A 22,115-nucleotide genomic window follows, 5' to 3' on the forward strand; every position below is an offset into this window, starting at 1 on the left:
AGCACGTGTGACAATCATTGCCAAACAGTCACGAGGCATCCATTTACGTAGGTTGGCGATCTATGCTTTCAGGGCCGGAAAGCATAAAGCTGGCACCAACGCGGTGTCACCCGAGGACAAAGAGACAGGACTGGCTGAGCACCAGTCCTTGGGGCTTCGCTTCAAACAGTAGTAGCCAGAACCTTTCCTGTCCCATGAAAGAGCCAGCACGTACCCACGGCACACTCACGGGCTCAGCTCACATTCACTCAGAATGGCTGCAGGCACCTACCTGTGTGCCTCGCGTGTCTGTCTAGTGATCCCACCTCTCCACTCTGTGAGTATCCTTCGCCAACGTATCTGCAACCAGGAAAGAATGGCTTGTCCATGTTGTCATGGCAACCACAGTGTCATCGGAAAAACGTTCTCTCCTAGTAGCCAGTTCTCTGTAGAAATCAGGAAGGAGGCTGACTGACTATTCACTTACATCTCTGTCACCTAGTTCCCCCACCATCCCCTGCAGCTGCACGCATGAAATAAAGTAAGCAGGCACACATACGACAGAAGACGATGCTGCCCGCCATTCCAGGGTACAGGGGGCCTTGGTGCAGGGCTTTGACAAGGGGCTGGGACAAGGCAAGACAAGAGCTGACAGGCTCTGTTCTACCTTAATATAATAAGATCAGGCAGGGGCCAGGTCTGAGAAGGACACCTTTTCACCCGCCAGAATTTGGAAGGCAGGCACATTGTTGTTTTTTATTTTATTTTATTTTTTTAATTTATTTTTTTATTTTTTTAAAGATTTTATTTATTATGTATACAACATTCTGCCTTCACATATGCCTGCACACCAGAAGAGGGTGCCAGATCTCATTACAGATGGTTGTGAGCCACCATGTGGTTGCTGGGAATTGAACTCAGATCCTCTGGAAGAACAGTCAGTGCTCTTAACCTCTGAGCCATCTCTCCAGCCCCAAGGCAGGCACTTTGTATCTCCAGCTGTAAATAAGTGTTCTAGGTCATTTGGCAACAAATATGGAGGACCGTGGACCTCCAGGAAATCAGGTGGCAGCATCATTCCCCACACCCCTGTCCTCACAAAAAAAATTCCATGGTGAATCTCAAGCAGGAAGGAGAGAGAGCAAACTTCAAATGGCAGGAAGCTTTGGAAGCCTCAAAGCCCACCCACAGTAACATATTTCCGGCAGCAGTGCAACACCCCCAAAACAAACCCAAACAGCAACCATCTAGGAGGAAGCAAGTATTCAATATCCCCAGGCTGTGGAGGCTATCTCATTTAAATCAACACCACACACACACACACACACACACACACACACACACACACACTCAAACACAGACACCAAACATACACACACACCACACAAAGACACACTCAAACAAGGACACACTCTCACACAGATACCAAACCAAACACACACGGCACACACACACACACACCACACAGACACACACAAGCACTCATACACATATACACTCACACACACTACATACCACACAGACACTCACCACACACCCACACACACAGCACACACACACCACACAAAACCACACGCACACCACACACAGGCACACCACACAAACACACACACCACAAACACTCACCACACACACACACAACACATACCACACACGCACTACAACACACTCACCCACACAAACACCACATACCCACATCCACACACCCACAGACACACATATACCATACATACACAAACACACCACAGTGACATACACACCATACAGACACACACATACAACACCACATCGACACACACCACACAAACACGCACACCACACAGACAATCACTACACACGCACGCACTCACCACACACACATCACAAAGACACACAGACACACTATACACACACACACACACACCATACAGCAACACACACGATACCACACAGACACTCACCACACACACACACACATAAATACCATACACACACACACACACACACACACACACCATACAGAAACACCACAGACATACACACCACAGACACACAAACACAGGCACAGGGGTAACCGTCTTCCTCTAAGCTGCCTGAAGGCATGCCTACTATCCCATGCAGCCATCACTACATCTAGTGGCATGTTTTCTCACCAGATTAGATGACAGCAGTTTGGAAAGTTCACCTCTTCCAGGTTTGTCTACTCTGCCCATGGCACATGCGTGAATCATTACAGAATGTGCCTTTTGTCTGGTGGATTTCACTGAAAATGATCCCAACGTTCATGGAGCGGCAGTGCATTCCTTCTTAGGGCTGGGTAGTATAGAATTCTGTTGTGCAGATGCACCACGTTTGGTGTGTCTCTTTATCATGAGTGGGTAATTTGGGAGTTCCCCACTGTCACGAGGGCTGCCGGGAGCTTCGGCATACCTATATTGGCGCAAAGGTTTCTATACAGGGGATTGGCCCATACCTAGGTGTGGAGCGACTGGGTGATGGACTGATGTAACGTTTCCCATTTCGTTGGACACAGAGGTGCTCCCCACAGTAGATACAGCATTGAAAATCCCCACAGCACCAAGGCCTTGCCTGGGATGCTTCCTGTGCTTAACTGTAGTTTTTAATTTCCTTCCTAAGTTGTAAAGTAGGGGTGGATTTAACTTCTTCCATCGTAACTTTCTTCATTCCCTAAGGTCCCACATCACAGAACTTGTGTTCTGAGCCCCCATGGTTCATGCATGCCCAGATGCTATGGTGGCAAAACATGGTCATCGTGGACTCACAGTCCTTGGGGAGGGCAGTAAGACCAGGAGGTATCAGAGCCCAGGCTGGACAACACAGTGACAGCCAGGAGTCTCCCTTAGTCTTTACATCGGACAAAAGCTCCAGAAGGCAATCAGGAAGGAGGCCCTCATACTGCAGGTCTAAAAAGGCTGGGCACAAATGAGCCTGTACAGTGGGCAGGGGACCGGGGGCCTCCTGTTTCTGCCCCTTGTGTACTTTTGCAGTCATCACTGGACACCCGGGTCCTCCAGAGAAGCAGCCATGAGTGATACTTAGGCAGAAGGGGCTTACTGGGGCCGGATGCACATGCCCAACCACAGACATGAGCCAAACAAGAACAACTGTTATGGTTTAAGTGAAATGCTGCGGATCCCCAAGTGGCAGTAGGCAGCGGGACATGAGACCATGTTCAGGTGCCCCATGTGGCTGCAGGCAGCGGGCAGCAGGTCCTGAGAGCAGCCAATTCCAGGCAGGGACGCTGCAGATCCCCAAGTGGCTGCACTGGCCTCCAGGGGCAAAGAGTCCCAGGCAGGGAGCTACGTGGTGTGTGAGAGACCTCGACGGGGCAGCCAATCCCATGAGCAGAGACAGACAGATGGGCATGCCAGGACACCACGCCATTGGTCTCTGAAGGAGGCTGATCCCGGGCAGGGAGCCACGCGGCGGGTGAGAGACAGAGTCGTGGATAGGCATGCCATGCAGAGTGAGGTTGGATATTTATTTTGTGGGTTATGGAGCAGAGAAGGGGAGAAGGGCAGAGAGGGAGGCAGAGAGGGAGAGACAGAGACACAGACAGAGACGGTGGAAGGGGAGAAGTGGAGAGAAGGGAGAAACAGAAACTGCCTCTCCCAGAGGGAGACCCAGGCTGGAATCTGAAGATCAGCTTGCCTGGGAAGATGGGGGGAGGGAGTGGGAGTGGCTTGTCTCTTACAGGAACAGGACAAACCATTACATTCCCATCTCTTTTGTATAATAAAAAGGCAGGAGGTTGGGCACCACTGGTTAAAGGAATTGGGATGGCGGATACTCATCACTGCTTCCTGCTTATTTGTGGGCATCGTCTTGAGGGAGAACCTGAGAAAGCTGGATGCTGGTCACATGCTGGTGTCACTGGTCTGTGTGTTCCTGTCCGGTGTTTGTGGTATGGAAATGTCTGGTGTCTCTTACACCTGTTTAAGGTATTGGCAGAACAGAGGACAAAGTTAAGTTTAGGGACAAAAATTTAAAACCAGGGAATTGAGAGGGGTGTTTCTGACTGTTTAAGGTGGATCCTTCAACTCAGCTCCCTGGAACTCACAAGAATTTTTTGGGTTTGTGAAAACAGAAGTTTCCGACATATGCATTGTATAAACAGTAGCATATTTATGTCAGAATGGCTGTGACAGATATTTTTGCACAATGAAAAGTATCTTTAAGACTATGGAAGGCAGCGTGTGAGAGAAATTTGATAACTTGTATTTGTCCTCACACCTTTATACCTTGCAGATCTTGTATTTGTATTTTCCTGAAATTTGTTTAGTGAGGTTGTCCTTTTAAACTGACAAAACCTCTCAGCTGTCAAGCTGCATCAGAGATCTTTGAGAAGGATGAAATTTTACTTGAATTACTGATTAAAAAATGACAGAGAACTTACTTGGTTGGCACCTAGACCTCAGGGTCCTCCACGGATGCTGAAGTTCGCATTTTCCTTTTGCTGTTGAGTTCAGGGCCTTCCAGTCTCCAGAAGATCCTGTGGGCTACGAAATCTGTAGGAAGACAAGCCGACCTTGACCTGAGCAGCTAGACTGTGAATTCCAGCCATTCTGTCCACATCTGGAGATCTTCAGTTTAGATGAAAGGCGGTTGAAGCATAGTGTGGCTGGACGCTGTTCTGTGCCCATTTGTTTTCTGTCTTCTTTGGAGGAAATAGAGTGCTGCTGCTAGGAGCCAACCTGTCTCTTTTTCTTATGAAAAGTTTTTTTTTTAATAATTACATATTTGAATGCCATGTCCCCCAGATCTAAAGCAGTTGTGGCTGTTTATCAGGTGTAACTACAGCATAGAATTTGCCTGGAAAGCCGGGACTGAGCTTGAATGTACTGGCTCTTGATTTAACAGGCAAGACTTACACTTGTAAAAAGACAGAAAGAAGAAAAAACCTGCTTGCAATAGAAGGTTAACGCCAGAACTGACAATAGTAGAGAAAGAAACTTAAAAGGATATACCAGTTTAAAACATAAGACTTGTTGTTTCTGTAGTCTGAAAAGAGATGAGATGAACAGACAATTATAACATTTAACGGTAAACATAGGTGCATCTAAGTTACATGTATGAACACACACACAGAGTGAACCGGAATTGGGCAAAGGGTATGTTCTTGGTGAGGCCTACCTAAGGCATGCCACAGCACAAAACACACAAGCAACAGAGTCAGCACTGGGGGACCAGACAGGGAAAACTTCAGTAAAGATGGCAGGACTTGCTCATCTGACCTGGCTCTCAGTTATGATGGCGGTGAAGTCTTCTGACCTCAGTTAAGATGATGGTAAGTTCCCCTGACCTCAGTCAAAATGGCATACAATTGAAATGTTGTATGGAATAGTCATTATTTTTGAGCTGCGGGGACTTTTAGTTTAATAATAAGAGAGACATAGAGGCGTGATCCGCCCTGTACTGAGCCGCCATGCCACAAGCTGCAGTGGAGGGCAAAAGGCTGGGATTGAAAACAGCCGCCTCATGGATCCGACCAACCTTGTTGGCAGCAGAAGCGGTGGCAGGGACAGTTTGAGGAAACTCCTTCCATTTGCCTATGCACTGACAGTAGTTAGAAAGCTCTCATTAAGGTGGAGCCAGCGGGACACTGGCAGAGTGAGGGAAGGAGCTGAAGAAGTAGGGCAATAAGGCCTGGGGTTTTAGGACTTCTAAAAGGCACCCATCCTAGGGGAAGGCAGGATTGACGGACAAGGATGGCTTGTTAACCATAGCTGAAAGCCTGTGAAAATGGTGACACCACAAGGCTTATAAGGGAACATCTCCCATCTAAAGGCGGGGAGTCAATTGGTGGCGAACACCCCAGGACCCGAGAAAGAGCATCCTCTGCCTACAGGCAGGGTGCTAACGCCTGACTGGCTCCAGTCAGGATGACTCAGAAGACAGAGAGGCCAGAGGCTGCTCCAAGTGACCTTTCACGGTGAAGGAAAAAAAGAAAAGGAAAGGAAAGGAAAGGAAAGGAAAGGAAAGGAAAGGAAAGGAAAGGAAAGGAAAAAGGGCAAAAAGACAAAGAAAAATCTGACACCTTGTGCCCCCAGTTGTGGGAGGACTGACCCCGGAGTCATCCAAAGAAAAATTTAGCTAAGGGAAGCAATCCAGAGATGAATGTTAGCAAAGGGCTCAACTATCGCCATAGACCATGATTGTGAGCTTTTTCCTCATTTCTAAGAACACCTAAAATTGCTGGGAGCAAAACGGTCAGTTCCTCAGGTTTGGAGAAATGGTTAAGCTGACCAGAATGGGCAACTCACCAATTGAAGCCAGTGGAATGCACAAAAGTCACACTCAGGAGGAATTGTGAGCTGTTGTAAAGAAATCTGGTTAGTGAGCCCAGGGTTTCACACATCCTCAACCAGCCTCCATGCAGAGCAGAGGGACTGTGGAGAGCCTGGCCGAATCATAGCATCATTGTTATGATTTAAGTAAAATGCTGTGGATCCCAAAGTGGCTGCAGAGGGCAGCGGGCCATGAGACCATGCCACAGGTCTCTGAAGGTGGTTCCTCGCAGGCAGGAAGCCACGCAGTGGTTGAGAGACATGGACAGACACACCATGCAGAGTGAGGTTGGATATTCATTTAGTGAGAAATGGAAGGGAAGGGGAAGAAGAGCAGTCAGAGAGAGAGAGAGAGAGAGAGAGAGAGAGAGAGAGAGAGAGAGAAAGAGAGAGAGAGAGAGAGAAGGTAGAGGGGGAGAAGGGGGAGACAGAACCTGCTTCTTCAGAGGGAGACAGAAAAGAAGGGACTCAGGCTCAAAGCTGAGGATCACCTTGACTTGGCATATGGGGAGGGAGTGGGCGTGGCTTGTCTCTTAAAGGGACAGAGCAGATCATTACAACAACTACAAGCCCCAAGATGCATGCATATAGTTGCTGGACTGGCGTCCCTTAGGGACACCTTCAGCTATTCTCATGCGTGTTTATCTAGACAGGCCAACACCCTTAGTATCCAGGAGCGAGGACTAGCCCTGGAAAAGGAGGGTCTTTGGTGACTGTCATAAAGCATGTCTGTATAGAAGAGTGACTAGGCATTAGGGCCCGCGAGGTGATATCCTGGGCATCACTTCCACCCTGGAGTGGACAAGGCCCAGAACGGCTGCCTGGGAAAGCTTTGTGAAGGTGCTAGGGACCCCGAGGAGTGAGCAGGACAGCTTGTGCGCCCCTGCAGAGACTCGGGACCTTCCACATTTTCGATCAGTACCCTTTGAGCATTCCCACCCTTCCGCACAGGTCCATACTCCCACAGGTGGGAGCATTGCAAACAGGGAGCAGAGGTGTTCTGGGCACTTTCAGCCCTTCCTAGGTGAGATTCCAGTTTATGCATGCACAACCGAAAGCTGAAGTCAAGTATGCTTCGGTCTCAAGACGGAAGAGCTTCGGCCAGGCTCACATACGTGGGCATGGTTTCTATAGACATTAGAACACTTCCCCATAGTGAGTCCGACCAGGGATGCCGCCCCCTCCCTTGCCAACCTGGAGGACAAAGAGCAAAGAGAGTCTGAGGATTGTGGAGAGCTGCGTCCCTCTAGGTGAGTGAGTAGTTACTGAAACCCAGGTTAGTCTCTGAGATGACATCTGAGCCCAAATTCCCCAGTGGAGGGGAGGAGGCCTGAAAGGGCAGTGTGGAAAGCTCTGGTAGGAAGCAGGGACTGAGAGGAGTGGGCAGGACGATATGTTGAACTCACAAAGGACTAGGGACCTGCCACATGGCCCTTTCTTTAGTCTGGGCACATGAAACATTCATCCGCGTCCACGTGTCCTGGAAAAACACAAGAATGTGTGTTTAGGGTCCTCCCGAGCCTTAAAGGGAAATTTCCCGTCCACACGTGCATGCGTGCATGCGTGCATGTGGGCGGGCCTAAACAAGGAAAGGCATTGGACAGGAGCACGCATGCGCCCATGCTTTTCCAAGGAGGCCGACGATTTTCCGGAAGTGAGAAAATTTTTCCGGAAGTGACCACCGCCGAGGGGAAGCGTGGTTTCGGGTCACCCTCCTGAGGCCGTTCTTCTAGGTGAGTGACCAGGTGTAAGGGCCCAGGATCTTCCCTGAGGTGGTTGATGCCTGGCTCCTGAATTCCATAGCACATCTCCTCTCCTCATGGCCCAGGTTCCCGAGGAAGGTCTAGGAACGATTTGTGAGGGACGCGGAACTGAGAGGTGCGGACCAGCAACACGGGTGCTTGGGAAAAGCCTTAGGGACCTCCCCATGGCCCTTTCCGAGGTCTCTGGGTACTTCAGATGTCCTCCGGGACATATATCCACGGGCAGGCCTATGTGAAAGGGTCTGTGGGTGTTCAGGTCCTCGCAAGCCTTAATTCGCTGTGTTCCTGGGCACGCGGGTGCCACCCCAAGACTCCAGTCACGTATGCGTGATTGCCCCGTGGGCCTAGCTAGGTGTGACCCACCTTCAAGGGTAAGGAGGGTCAGTGGGGATCAGCGTGAATCCTGTGCACGTAGGTTTGTGACGAGGTAGCTGGACCCAGGAGAGCCCGTGATGTCCAGAGCCTCACTTCTGAATGTGACTGGAGGAGGCCTGATTGAGCAGTCTGAGAAAGCTGTGTTGGGACCCCAGACCCGAGGGGAGTGGGCAGGGTAGTTTTGCCTGCTGCTGGAGGGACTAGGGACCTTCCAGGAGGCACCTTTTGTACTTCTTGGACATTTTCCAGATTGGTCCAGGGAGAGAGCTAGACAGGCGGGCACACTGAGAAGAGGAGGTGCTCTGGGCCTTTCCCACCCTCGATAGTGCGGTCCCGTTTCAGCCATGTGTGACTGCAAGCCCTGAGACCCTAGGCATGATTTCTAGGTGAACCTTACCATGGAAATGGAAGAGGGTTGGTTAGACCCTTGCCTACCTGCCTTTCTGCTCTTCCAGAATCCGGGATTCTTAAGTTCAGGGAGTGAGGATGAACTAGGTGTGACCCCCCTCGAGTAGAAGGACAGTCCCAGAGGATGGTGGTGAAGCAGGTCCATCTTGGCGAGTGCCTGGTCACTAGGGCCCGCCACGGTAGCCCTTGAGGTGGTGTCTGGATCCTCCCCTCTGCATCAGACTGCAATCAGGGGCAGAGGGGAGATCTGAGAAAACTCTCAGGACCGCAGGGCCCTGGAGGAGTGGGCAGGACAGCATGTGTTCTGGTGAAGGAAGTCCTGTCCCTTGGAGACCCTGTTACTGCAGTTCCCAGAACAGTCGTGTGCACCTTCAAGTCCAGGTCACCACACAAGTTCCTTACTTGCATGGGTCTCATCCATTAGCTCCTTGGAGCAGGCCCACGCATGCCTGCATGCTTCTCCACCTAATCAGACATCATCCCATTCGGGGACGTGGGATGTCCCTCAGGTGGGACAAGCCTCCTAAGGGAAGAGAACTCTCAGGGAAATGTGGCTGAAGTGTGGTCATGTTATCTGGGTGGGTCCCTGTTCTGAGGAACTGGTGGTTCCAAAATCAGAGTCAGTCTGAATCCATAGTTCTTGATGCTGTATCACCTACCACACATTCCAGGCACTACCCCTCCCCACCCTGACACACACACACACACACACACACACACACACACACACACGCCATGTATGTGCACCAGCTGGGCCCACATGCTGGGCATTTCTCAAGCATAGGTTTTGTTCTAGCCAGTCGGAAAGCATGCTTGTGGAGGCAGGCAGTGTCTAGGTGTTACCTTCCTCTAAAGAGAAAGAGGTTTCTGAGGGAAGGTCTTCGAGTAGGCTCCTCTTGCTGGCTAACTGCTTATTAAAAGAGAAACTGTGTCAGGTTTTGGGGGAGGTGATCAGGCTTGTGCCTGGTAGATCCAAACTTGGCCTGTGGGGTGATGTCCAGGTGCAAATAGAAGGGCCCCAGGGGCTGCGCTTCATCACAGAGGGCTGTGGATCATCATGGGGCTCCCTACAAATGCCATGGTGAAAAGAGTAACAATCTCCCCAAGGCCAAAATGAAATCTTTCTGCAGACATCTTAGTTATTTAGCAGATGATGGTTCAAACTTCTAGAGTCTGACCCCAGGGGGGTTGTTTTTGACATGTTTAAATACAGTACAATTTGGGGGAAAAAGTTTCTGGTAACAGTGATCTCAATCCCATGTGCAGGATGAAGATTGAGGCCTAACTACATAGAAACTCTCTTGCGAGGTACATGTGACCTTTACCATGAAGAACAGTTCTATAGCTTAGGGACCTAGGGTCTGGTGTGGCTTCAGTCATGCGGATAGCGATGAAGTCACCAGGCTGTAACACACCCTGGTGACACCTCCCCTAAGGATGGGCTCTGTTGACTGAGAAACCAAACTAAAGGTGAAGGTCTAGGGAGGGAGACTGAAACATAATAATCTGGGAGATCCGGATGTGGCCTGGCTCTGCAGACACCACAGATCAACAGGCTGTTAACAGCATCCTCTCCCGGTCTTCTGGTTGGAAAACAGACGTCGGCATCCCTTCTGTTGAAGAGACAAGCCTGGGTGCTTACCGTTCCTAGTTCCCATAGTGCTTGTCTGTGAGCAAAGTGGCCTCCTGCCCTCTTACAGGCTGCCTGTCACTCACTGTGGGTGAGTTTATTGGCGAATATCTGCATTTTCCTCCATTGGGTCTTTCAAGGATGCCGGAGTCCCTGAGTTGCTTCTGAGACATGCAGGCTCAGAGTGGGTAGGGATTTCTGCTGAGTGTTCAGCAGGACGCAAGCATGAAGCAGGGACTTGGCTCCGGCGACCCCATTGGGCGTCAGTGGGCTGGTGTCTGGGTTATGAGACGCCTGTGTTGGGCCCCTTGGTTTGGGGGCCAGCCCAAGCAGTCCTATCCTGGGGGAGGGGCAAGAAATCGGCAGAAAGGGCTGAGATCGAGGGCAACAGGGCTGTGGAGCGCTCTGCATTCAGACAGAAAAATGGGACAGAATGTGATTGGATGTGGCGGGATATCGGTGTCATCCTCCTACCTCCTCTTGCCTGCAGCAAGGACTCATGGCCACAGCCTGGGGGAGTCCTGGTCCCTGTTTCCACTGCCACCACGACATTGTTCTCGGTGTCTTTACTGTCTGTGTGCACCAACATTTCAGGAGCCGTCCCCAGCCCGGCAGAGCCCCAGGCATGTCAAGCAAGGAGCAGAAAGATACAGAGAGAAGTGCCAAGCGCCCTAGGGTTGATCAGAATCTCCCATCAGATGCCTTGCAGAAGCCAGATTCAGTCACCCCCGGTAACAACTGATATGGGGCGTATCGGGCGGGACCTAACCGAGTGGACATTCTGCTACTCCTTGGCTGGTGGAGCACAGGGATGGCCTGGTACTAACCGGGTCTTTTCACGGAAATGCGGGTGCGGGTGTGGGGATTCACGTGCTGAGATCTGATTCCCACGCATGCTCTGGGTTTCTGTTCCCACCTGATGTTCTTCCCCCGTGGCAGAGGTGCAAGGGAGTTGGTCTTGGCCAACAGGCCTCTGAAGAACACGTGGGTCACGGTGAATTTCCTTGCAAGGCTTGTACAAACACAAGTACCTGCTGTCCCTAGACTCAGGTCTGGTTGAATTTCACCTGGGTGGCGCTGGGGTGGGTCATGAGATCCTGGAAGACTACTTTAAAACTGCCCTTGGTGTTGAGCTCAGTGGACCCCAGACCGAAGCTGTCTCCCATGTGGGACGATGAGAACAGCACCCTTCATTCACAGAGGTTTTTCCTTTCTTCTAGATGCAGCAAACAATCCTGCAGTTGATACCAGTGAGATGGGCAGCTGTTCCTCAGGATCAAACGTGCAGGAGGCCAGGTGATGTCTTAAGGGAACTTTGGCCTGACCCAGGAGGTAGTTTCAGTATGGTTTTGTGCAGAAACCTCAGCCCTTTTCAGGGAGATGGATACAAACCGAGAGCTTGGTGTTTAGTGAAATAAGCAAGCACCAGAGACGACAGTCAGCTGTTTTCTCTCATTTGAGGATCCCAGATTATAAATAGGTCCATAAAATGATATCACCCGAACTCAGAAGGGAGACTGGGGAGAGGCAGGCAATGTCCCCAATAGAGGGGAAGGTTTGAGGAGTAGGGGCAGACTCTGGAGGTGGAGTATGGTAACATGGCATGAAGGTTGAAGGGATACTCTCTGGGTAATAGAGGAGGACTAGCAGGAGGGTACTGAGGAAGGAGGAGAGTGAATATGGCTGTAGTTCACGAAAGATGGGTGAGCACACCTTTATGAAGCCCGTCACTGCTGTACAGTGAATGGGCTCCGGTAAACATGTAGTATTCAAACCCCTACGCTGTCACAACATGACACAAAGCCGCTGCTTGCGGAGAGGAGACACTGTGGAGCAGAGCACAGTTGGGCTGGGAAGGCCAGGGATGACGTTTTCATGAGTCATCCAGCACCCAGCCTGAGGTTGCTTTCCTGGGGATATGGGACTTTGAGTCACCCACGCTCCAGTAAGTAACCCTTAACCGTGTGCCCATATGTATCTGCAGTGAAGTCTTTGGTTCACTATGAAAACCTGAAATGACCCGGGAGAGGAAGATCCGACTTGATGGGGCAGCTAGGAAGGCCGTGGGGCTGATGGTGCGGGGCGGGAGGCAGCGGCACTGCGGACGGGCTCTGGGCGCGGTGTGGGCTAGTCGTCAGGGTGCAGCGCGCAGTTTGTGAGAAGTGGAACATGCAGGGTGTGGCCCGCACCGACTGCAGGGGGGGGCGGAAGGGGCGGGATGGGGGCGGGGGGGTGGGGGGGGGAGGAAGCCCCAGGTTGGGCGCCAATTTAATCTTCAAGTTAGCTAGATATCAAGAATTATAAATCAATAGTCATATATGTTTATCATACTTACATTTAGGCTAATCAGGTTCTTTAGATACATAGAGATTACATTTAATATAGATAGTATCATCTTCAACCTCTTTGAAGAGCTGCAAAATATGGCCTTTAATTTAACCTAGAGTTTCGTGCCAACGAAACACAATCACTCCTGCCATCACCGCTCTACTCCCAAGAGAACGTTGAGCACCAAAGACACTCCACTTGGAGCTTGTCTTCTTCCTGGCAGAACTGGCCTTTGGACAAAGAAAAAGCCCATACCTCGACCACTGACAAAATTACAGAATATCCATAAATGGATAAAAACAGAATTGTCTTATCTCGCCAAGACAGGGTGAGAGAGTTCTAAAAGGTTTCTTGCCTTTGAAAATGACATGTCAGTTACATCAGGCCTTAGCCAAAATTGGTTGACTCAACATTACAAACGAGGCTTTGGGTGATTGCCCAGGTAATCGGTTGTCTCTTCCATTCGTTGCACATTTCGGAAGTTTCCCGCTTGTACTTCCGGGCTGCTTGAGTAAAATTATTTCCCTTCTCAGATCTTTGATGGAGTTGAAGATTAGATAGTTGTAGTTACCATCTACATTATTTAGACTCCCTGAGATAGAATGCTTAGCAGAACTTTTGTTATATGTTTCTTGCTTAACATTGTTTGTTGCTTGTAATTTTATATTTATTATTTGTTTCTATTGTATATAGTTGTACTTGGTTTTATTCTGTCTTATTTTAGACAAAAGGGGGAGATGATAGGGGAGTTCAGCCAATCACAATTCTGTCCCTGGGGCGTGTTGCCCTAAGGCAAAAATTTACCTATAAACCTGGCGGGTGGGCTTCCCGGCCTCTCTTGGCCCCTGCACTCTTGGATCATTGGGACTCTGGTGTAAGTTTTTTTTATTCTGTTTATTAAAGATATATCTTTTATATTAAGCTAGTCTGGTTAAAGTTTAATTACGGTCGACCACGCCCCATCACCGACTTTGACTCACATGAGCGCTGGTCTCTCAGAAATCGCGGGCCTCGCCTTTCCTTCAAAGCAAAGTTAGGATGTTTGTCCTCAGTTAAGGATTCTCGTGTGCATTTTCCACAGGGAGCCTGTTCAGAAGAGGATACGGGACTTCAAAGGTGTGTTTGAGCAGGTCTTGCTATTCCAGGAGCTTTCTTTCCAACCCTTCAACTCAAGCGTGGTGAGAATGTGGTCACCAGTCAACAGGAGTCTGTTAACAGTTCTGTCGCTCAGGGGATTTTTAATCATCATTATCATTAATTTTTGGAAGAGTAAATTGCCATTGTCCTCTAGGGGGTACCTTTAGCTTAAGTTCTTAACTAGCTGCTCTGAACAGAGGGATGTTGTCGCTGTCACTGAGGCGGTGGGGAGAGTTTCCTGCTTCCTGCATTGCTGAAGAGTGTTACTGGAGATGATGGGCAAGCAGGTTGATCTCTGCTTTTGATCTTACTGCACGAATGGTATGTTGCATTTCAACAGCTGTTTTTCACCTTCTGAAGTAAGTCATTGTTCTGGCTTTCCAAAGTTGCCCTTCTCCAGAAACCCCTGCCAAAGAAGGGCTTGGAGAGCAGCATTTAGGCCATACACCTCTGTGAGCCTGTCAGGGAATGGTGAAGGCAGCCACGCTGTGGCCCGGGAAGAAGAGTGTGATGGCGTACAAACATCAACGTCACGCATGCCACGTGCAACGTCACGCATGCTTGTGGTCTGTCGTCCACGGTAACCAAGTCAGTGTACCACACGCCCCTCAAGCTGAGGCAGCTTTCCTGTTACTTGTATAGGTGACCCTAAAACAGCACTACTAGGGAGACATCATCAATTCTTAGCCGGTGTATAGAGTCAGTTCATGCAAGCAAGGATGTCTGACAGCATTCCTTCTTTGTGATACAAATGAACTGCCTGGTTTTTGAGGTTTCCAGAAAATGGTTTGTCAGTGGTGGTCACTCATCAAAGCACGATGCCCCCGTGCCTGTATTCCTAGCACAGAGGAGGTGGAGGCAGGGGAATCCGGAACTGGAGGTCGTGCTCGCTTACTTCTCAGGTTTGAGACCGGCCTGGGCTACGCAAGACCCGGTCTAAAATTTAAGAAAATAAAAATAGAACAAAGAACGAAATGAACACCAGATCTGTACGTACTCCTTCCCGTTACCGTGTAGGTGATGGTGATGTGTCAGGGATGAAAGAGCGCCTCTTCCTCTGGATATTTGATTTAAAGTGCTACCATTTCCTTTGTCGACTAGGTGACATTACCCGGTCCTTTCTGGCAAAGAGGAAGCAGTCTGAAAAAGATATACATGCCTCTTTCAGAATCCTGAATGCAAACCTCCACAGTATTTTCAAAGCGCAGCAGAAGTCGAGGTAAAGTTGTGACCCTCTGTAAAGGGAACCTGTCCAGCTTTTGCTCTTCCTTCCAAAGTCAGTCCTGCCTGCCCTTGGGATCTTGCGCTGAGTGGAGTCGCTAATGGGACCTAGGTAGCACTGCATTTTCTCTGTGAGCTAGTCCTGTCCATAGATGGCGGAACTCACCCCCTTCCGCGTTTATGCCGCTCAGATGTGCTAGCTGCAAGACTGGTAAGAGGACAGTTCCTCCCCTCTCAGATGACAATACAGACAATGTCCTGTAAGGAAGGCCAGGCTTCTGTGGTCCTCAAAACAGTACCTTTTAGGATGTGCCAGTGCGCTCTCTTTGGTAAATCGTTGTCCCCATGTGGGGAAAGGGTTCTGTGCACACTTTGTGTATGTGACTCCCAGAAGCTGAAGGGTATGCTGCCTTCAGTACACGGACTTGGGCTTTCAGGATCTCTAGGTTACTCCATGAGAAGAAGGGAAGATGAATCTAATTTTCAGCCGGAAATGCAATCTTGGGAAACGTATGCTTCCGAGCATCCTAGGTGTGCGAGAGGGAAAACACAAAGTGATGACACTGTTAGCAAATTAAGACAAGTTCTTCTGGGATGAGAGTGGTATTTCTGCCTCACAGGAGGCAATTTAATTCTTGTCCCCTTTCTCTTTTGAACCTGGCTCTTGTCTCAAAATGTGAAGTGTGTGTGTCCTTGCCGTACACTCACACAGTGTGACAATGCTCAGTAATTGTGACTGTGTTTCTCAGGCAAGAGCTTCACGCCATGCACTCCCGGATGTTTGAGTCCCTGCATCAGAGGTGGCTGGACGATGTGGAGAGTGCAAGGGAGCAAGAAGAACACCTGGCTGTGAGTGTCGCTCTTAGCTTGGAATAGAGCCACCATGTCTGTTCCCCAAGTGGCAGGGCTTTGATGCAGCATATCGCCATGGAAAGGGACAGGACAGGACAGGATGCGGCATGAGCATCGGGAGACAGGGAGGGTGGTGCTTGTGGCCTGGAGAGACTGGCCTTCCTCTCCAGCTTGCTTCTTTTTCTGTGGAAGAGTGGTGTGGTCATGGGTTAGGAGCCAGCATAGGAGCGAGGCTGAGTAGGCACTGCTTGCAGAGCACAGGAGAAGGTCGGGGCTTGGATGATCAGAGGGAAAGCTATACCATCCATGCAGTGCAGATGCCAAAGGTGCAGGACAGGGTGAGGGTGGGGTCCCAGGTAGACTGCTGACACGCTGACGAGGGAGGCAGAGTGAGAGCAGTCCCTGTGGCTGTGGCAGAGCAGGTGGAGGCTTAGCCTTCAGAGGTAGCTAAGTGTTCATGGACACAGAGTAGTGCTGTCTTTGAGGAGTCTTTCATCCTGATGGAGGACAGAGAGGTACTCCCAAAGATGCTGACTTCCAAAAGTAGGGAAGCAGAGCCTGGAATCTGAGGGAGATGGAGGCAGATTCCAGTCTGGCGCTGAGGAGCATGTTCTCCGGACCCGACTGATTGGGATGCAGCCATAGTCCTGCTACTTGCTCAACAACAACAACAAAAAATTCAGAAAATAAGTCACCTCCCTGCCTCAGTTTCCTAGGAGTGAAAGCAGACCCCTGAAGAACCCCTGCCTTTCTAGACTTTGTGTATTGAGTGGTTTCAGTTTTTGACATGTTGCTGTGGAATGTTTGACCACAGGAGCTGCTGTATGTTTGCTATTGGTCTTCCCTGCCCTTCTTATTAGGTCGATAATATAGTTGATGGGATGTCACAATCTGGGGAATGACTGATTGATGAAGAACTTCTTGGTGGGGGTGGGGGGGTGGGGTGGAGAAGGGATTCCCTGAACTCGGTATCTTTAAAATACTTTGTGAAAACAAAGGAACGTTTTGCACTTAATTTTGGTGAGTGAGGTGGGAATCCACAGATTGGGTGGGTTTTACGTTAATTTGAAACGGAATAATTATTTTATAGGATATTTGCACCAGCTTGACGGACTATCTCACTCTGTGACTCGTCAGGCCGTGTTATGTTGCTTTTGGCACCGAAGGGCATGTCTTCAAAAGAGTTCTTGAAATGTCAGCACACAAAACATCACGGGAAGCAATTCCTGTGAGCAGCAGGGTTGGACGATCAATTGTACTGACGACATTTTGTTGTTATTCTCCTATGTTTCAGCTTATAACATGGAAGCAGATGAAGATTTTACAGAAAGCTGTAGGGGACCATGAAGCCAAGATTGGAAACGCTAAAGATTTATGTGACACATTTTTGAAGGTCTGGTAGATTGCACTTGTCAACAGAACACACCCTTATGCCATGCCACGTGTCTATAAAAGCAGAAGATAGATTGGCCCTTTCTCAGCTTGTGGGAGGAGGAATTAGTTTTGCAGAGCATGATCACACTCTCTTGGGAATATTTTCCCCACACCTAGGAGCAATACTAAGGTTTGCTTGACCTGGGAGGCTGATGACAGTGTTGGAGTGTTGGGGGCAGCGTCCTAGCACAGGAGCTGGTGATGAGAGCTCTGCTTAGAAAGGATCACAGTGCATCACAGTGATGAGCTATGGACCTCTAGTGACATTCCGGTGGAGATTAGAACGTCTGGGGATCCTTCTGGTTTTCTCTGACTGTTTTGATTGGACAGATCAGTGAAATACACAATGGGCCATGGTAGGTTTACTTTCTTTCATAAATTTATAATCTTCCGACATTAGCATTGTTCTTGAGTGTGGTGGTCATGTATTTCAGCATCTCTCCAAGAGATGTGGGAAATGAAAAAGCTGGTAGAGGGTTAATCCTCTTTGACCTGCGATTGTCCCCTTGCTGAAGCTCCAGGTCCTCAATGTCGTCTACATGTCCAGGGATTGAAGCAGCCCTTCAATGGGAATTCTTTTTGATGCTCTCATCAAAATGCTCTGTGAAAGATCTCTCCTCAGATCCGACTCAGATGCTTTTTCTAAAGTGCTTCATGTGTCATAGTAAATTAAATGTTTACAGGATGCTAGCGAGAAACTAGGTCTGTCTTCTCTGAGCAAGCGTGAGTACCCTTGTTGGTATCCTAGTGAATTTTCCTAGCAGCCCCGTGTACTCCAGGAATGTGCCTATAACCCCAGAGTGGTGAGGGTAGAGACAAAAGGGTCCCTGGGGCTTATGGGACCACCAGAACAGCCAAACTGTAAAACCCCGTGTTTAGTGAGAGACCCTGCCTCAAAAATTGATGTGGTGAGGAGTTCTGGAAGGCAAAGGCACTCCCGAGTGCACATGTATGCATTTCCCAGTGACCCTCCTTCTTAGTTCTCTCTATTTCCTGTGTCCTCTGAAGAACACCCCCAACTCCCCCCACACACAAACACACACACAAACACACACACACACACACACACACACACACACACACACACACACCCTCTTCACAAAGCTTCACTGACTGCTTGCTTCTGTCTCTCCGTCGTCCCTCCCAGAGTACCGGCTTCCTCTGAAGTGACCCCCATTCCCTGCCCATGCTTTGCTTCTGTTTTGTGCCCAGAAAGCTCCATGTGCCCTGTCTTCCTACTGTTTTTACTGCTTGCAGTCACCATCTGTGTCCTTTTCAGCCACCAGCCCAGCAAGCTCTCCTTCCATACCTGTGTTCAGCTAGTGTGCAGGTCATCAGTTCCTAAGCTGCTCTGGACCCTGGGAATAGACAGAGACTGGACAGGCGTTTTGCGATTTCTGGACAGAGGGCGACACTTCCTTCTCCTCAGTGCCCACCCCTGCAGTGTCCTTTGAGAGAACAGAAGGATTTGAGTCCTGGCTTGAGCTTTCCTTAGACCGAAGAGTCGTGGGATTGCACACTGTGTCTTCTTCTGTGAAAATCACATTCCATGGGCATGGCAAATGGCTCCTTTCTGGGCAACCTTGGGGGTGTCCAGTGTGGGAATCCTTGGGGAGTCTCCAATGTGGGTCCACGCCTCGTCTTCCACGTCTGCTCCTTGTGACCGTTTAACAGATCCTCCATTTTCCCATTTTCGAGATAATTCCGTTTGCTGTTGTTGTCCCACAATGATACCACCTTAAAATGTGGCACTGGAACTTTTCGTGACGTGGAGTAACCCTTTAGATGTGCGTGAAGTAGCCACTTTTCTTACTCTGACTTCCTAACAAGCATCCTTTGGATATGCAACGTCAGTTCTTTTAAAATTACATGAGGTGAGGTGTCAAGCCAAGCTCGAGTAGAGATTTGTTTGTTTGTTTCAGAAAGCCAAGGACTTGCATGAGCATCGCAAAGCTTTCATTGGTGGCGAAGAAAGTGAAGTGAAGAAAGAACTCTCCAAGGCTCAGGACAGAGTTATCATGGAAACGGTAAGTCGTGGGTCTGTAACGCTGTGTGCCTAGGGATGGCTTCCTATGGAGAGAGATGGAATAATGGTCCCCTAATTCTCCGTTTTCCCACAGCAAGTGCAGGATGTGTCCGTTCTTGAAACGTACCTTCAGTCCCTGGTCCTTGACAGCTGTGAAGAAGCCTTCTGAAGCTCACCTGGAGGATGCTCAAGGAGCAATAGCCGTGCGCAGAGGGTGTTAGTAGTAGTCAGTGCAGCTCCTTTCTCTTTACTTTGTCGGTTAGAAATAAGGCTGAGACTCTGTTGACCATGAAGTGAACCCCCAACAGTTCTGTGAGTAGCAACATTTCAGTGTGGATCCTCCTGACCCTGACATTCACCCCAGCAGGGCTAGTTACATTTAGGAAGCAAATGTCATCTGATTTTACAGCAGGCTTCTTTGGTTCTCTGCCACTTCCCCAAAGTGAATGTTACCTTGCTTATTTCAGGGAGAAAAAAATAAAGGTGGGATCCGTCTTTCTGTGCATGCTTTCATTCATTCACGAGGTCACAGAGCCTACTCCATTGCAAAGGGGCCTTTACAGGAAAACCAGCCCAACCTGCTCACCCAGAGTTACAGTAGAGCACAACTCGTATTTTCATGCTCAGATGCGCTACACTGTTGACCCGGTTCCCATGGCAGAGCCAGAGTTTCACATGTTGGGTTAGAGCTTGCAGTGGGGCTGTGGCATTTCCCAAAGACATCCAGACTCATTTCCGGGCTTCATCCAACACTGGCTGAAAGATCCCTGCCCTTCCCTTTGGTCAGAAATATTATGAGTATCTGCATAAGCACTTACAGTTTCAGTATTTTAGGTGGGTGTTTCCACGAGCATTTTCGAGTGTTCTCTTTAGAGTTTCATTTTCCTCAGGTGCATGTGCGTGCGTGTGTGTTTGTCTAACTCTTGAGTCATTCTCTTACTCTTGTCCTGTGCTGTATCTTTTGAACGAATCTCTAGAATCTGTGTTCAGTACACTTGACATTTATTTTCGTGGGTGTATTTGACACCCACTCGTTGAGTCTTTGTGAGCATATTCCAAGTGTGTGTCGGTACTCAGGAAGGCCAGAAGATAGACTCAGTTCCCCTAGGGCTTGAGTTACAGGTGGTTGTGAGCTACCCAAAGTGGGTGGTGGCTAGCTGAATCCCGGTCTTCTGGAGCCACAGCTGGAGCTCTCAACCATTGAGCCATCTCTCCAGCCCTGTTCAGCACACTTGAAATTGCTTGACCTTTCACCCGGAGTTTGTGAGCTAAGCTTACTCTTTGTGTAGATTACAGAAATGAATCTATGATGGAGAACAAAAGCCTTCTGGGAGGGGAGAGAGGAATGATGATCACATTCCCCTGTCCTTCCCCTTTCATGGGGCTCTGCCTACCACTCTTTGCTCCAAATTTTCCCGGTGAATTCTTTTCTAGTCTTTCTTTGAAGGCCACCCCGATGGATTGTTTTAGAGAAATGTTACGTGTGTGTACGCATGCACAAGTACTCACATAGGACAGAGGATAGACCTTGGGCGTGAGTCCTGAAGTTGTGGGACCTGGAGATTGGACCCAACTCATCAGGTCTGGTGGAACATGCCTGTTCAGCCATCTTACTAGCCCATTGACTTTAATATCACATACATCCCTCCATCCTCGCTCGCTCGCTCGCTCCCTCCCTCCCTCCTTCCCTCCTTCCCTCCCTCCCTCTCTCCCTCCCTCCCGCCTTCCTTCCCTCCCTCCCTCTCTCCCTCTCTCCCTCTCTCCCTCCCTAGTATTCCTTTCCTCCTCTGTGTTTCACCCTCACCCGTGCCGTGTGCGTGAGTGTGTAGGGCAAGGGTTGACACTGTGTGTCATCTGTCACCCTTCTTTTCCCAGACAGGATGTGATATTTATTACTGAACATGATTTAGTAGGGTAGAGGGAAGCACCACAGTAGAAGACCTCAGGAGTGCGGGGCCCGCCAATGCCCATGGGACCAAGATTGGTGATGCAGCCTCGGTCATCAGGAATGAGTCACTTCTCAGCGACTCTGTCTTCAGATCAATCTACATTCAATTTAGTGAAGCCTCACCTCTTTGAGATGTGGGTCTAGAGAGAGACAGACAAAGAGGAACTCAGTGAGGAAGACCAGGGCAAGAAAGTGGGAGGAAGGGGCTTAATAACACCACTTGCCTCTGGCAGCACAGAGATCTTGAACTTGGCTTTCCATAGGGCCTCCCTCAGATGTTCCTTATTCTGAGGGGTGATTCAGGTAGACGTTGATGGCCTGGACAGTGAGACCCCCCCCCCCCTGGACGTGGTGACCTGAGGCTTCCCTAAGGCACTGTGAACACCTGTCTGGGACCTAGACTGGAGACGACATTGAAGTCAGAGCTTGAAGAGCCTTCAGGAGATTGTCTCCAAGGTCCCTTAGGGTAGCCCATATAGGCACAGGGTGAGGTCGCTCCAACGAGTGTGCTGTTATTGCACACCAGGCCTTGCTGAGAAAAGGGACCTCCCGTGCAGCTTAGTTGGCTGCAGATTTACCTTACCTTTTAAGACACAGTCTCTCAGTGAACATGAAACTCACTGAATTTTGTCAGGCAGAGTGGCCAGAGAGATTTGCAATGGATCCCGCAGTCTGTCCTGCACGCCAGACATTCTGGCTCTGGGGCTTAAGAGTATTGCTGTGTCTG

The 22,115-nt window shown here is 49.5% G+C and overlaps 1 protein-coding gene and 1 non-coding gene across 4 annotated transcripts; one reads left to right on the forward strand and one right to left on the reverse strand.

The window, feature by feature from the left end:
- The first annotated feature begins 7,865 nt into the window (after positions 1–7,865).
- On the forward strand, positions 7,866–19,935 carry LOC125389256 (X-linked lymphocyte-regulated protein 5C-like). Of its 3 annotated transcripts, none has more exons than XM_085684361.1 (9): positions 7,866–7,999; positions 11,037–11,173; positions 11,663–11,738; positions 13,852–13,886; positions 15,009–15,126; positions 15,878–15,977; positions 17,275–17,373; positions 19,337–19,441; positions 19,535–19,935. In XM_085684361.1, the coding sequence occupies exons 2-9, from the start codon at positions 11,068–11,070 to the stop codon at positions 19,607–19,609; spliced, it is 714 nt and encodes a 237-aa protein (XP_085540487.1). In that variant the 5' UTR covers positions 7,866–7,999; positions 11,037–11,067; the 3' UTR covers positions 19,610–19,935. The 3 variants fall into 3 exon arrangements, with proteins under 3 accessions (XP_085540487.1, XP_085540486.1, XP_085540488.1); XM_085684360.2 differs by lacking the exon at positions 7,866–7,999 and adding an exon at positions 8,025–8,144; XM_085684362.1 differs by lacking the exon at positions 7,866–7,999 and adding an exon at positions 10,367–10,533.
- A 1,896-nt stretch (positions 19,936–21,831) lies between these two features.
- LOC148117200 (small nucleolar RNA SNORA70) lies at positions 21,832–21,960 on the reverse strand. Its single transcript, XR_015737104.1, has one exon. It is a non-coding gene; the product is annotated as a small nucleolar RNA SNORA70 (small nucleolar RNA).
- Positions 21,961–22,115: the final 155 nt, after the last annotated feature.

The sequence above is a fragment of the Myodes glareolus genome, chromosome X, assembly GCF_982192425.1.
Source record: "Myodes glareolus chromosome X, mMyoGla1.1, whole genome shotgun sequence".
Taxonomy (NCBI): Eukaryota; Metazoa; Chordata; class Mammalia; order Rodentia; family Cricetidae; genus Myodes; species Myodes glareolus.

Coding starts and splice junctions, on each gene's coding strand:
- LOC125389256 (XM_085684360.2), top strand. CDS start 8,086: ATGGCCCAGGTTCCCGAGGAAGGTCTAGGAACGATTTGTGAGGGACGC. Junction 11,174..11,662: donor GCCAGATTCAGTCACCCCCG/GTAACAACTGAT, acceptor CCTTTCTTCTAG/ATGCAGCAAACAATCCTGCA. Junction 17,374..19,336: donor TATGTGACACATTTTTGAAG/GTCTGGTAGATT, acceptor TGTTTGTTTCAG/AAAGCCAAGGACTTGCATGA.